Genomic DNA, 215 nt, shown 5'->3' on the forward strand with positions numbered 1-215 from the left:
CGGGCTCGGGCTCGCGCTCCGAGACCCGGCCGTCCGGGGGGCCGCCCCACAGCGGCGGCGGCAGCAGTAGCCAGGGCAGCAGCATAGGCAGCTGCGCCCAGATACGCTCCCGCATCCTCCGCCGCGGACGGGCGCCGGCCGGCCACGCTCGCAGTCGGCTCTGGGCACTTGGCGTCCAGGCCCCGTCTCTCGGCTCCGCGGGCGAGATCGCCGGC

General features: G+C 78.1%; 1 protein-coding gene across 1 annotated transcript in view; it reads right to left on the reverse strand.

Annotated features, from left to right (window-relative positions):
• Positions 1–209, reverse strand: part of P3H2 (prolyl 3-hydroxylase 2) — a 155,638-nt gene extending 155,429 nt beyond the window's left edge. Inside the window, exon 1 of the mRNA XM_024768591.1 lies at positions 26–209. Coding sequence (XP_024624359.1) covers positions 26–115 — 90 coding nt within the window. The 5' untranslated portion in view covers positions 116–209. The remainder of the gene's footprint in view (positions 1–25) is intronic.
• Between the last annotated feature and the right edge of the window lie 6 nt (positions 210–215).

Source organism: Neophocaena asiaeorientalis, unplaced genomic scaffold, assembly GCF_003031525.2.
Source record: "Neophocaena asiaeorientalis asiaeorientalis breed wild unplaced genomic scaffold, Neophocaena_asiaeorientalis_V1.1 scaffold225, whole genome shotgun sequence".
Classification (NCBI taxonomy): Eukaryota; Metazoa; Chordata; class Mammalia; order Artiodactyla; family Phocoenidae; genus Neophocaena; species Neophocaena asiaeorientalis.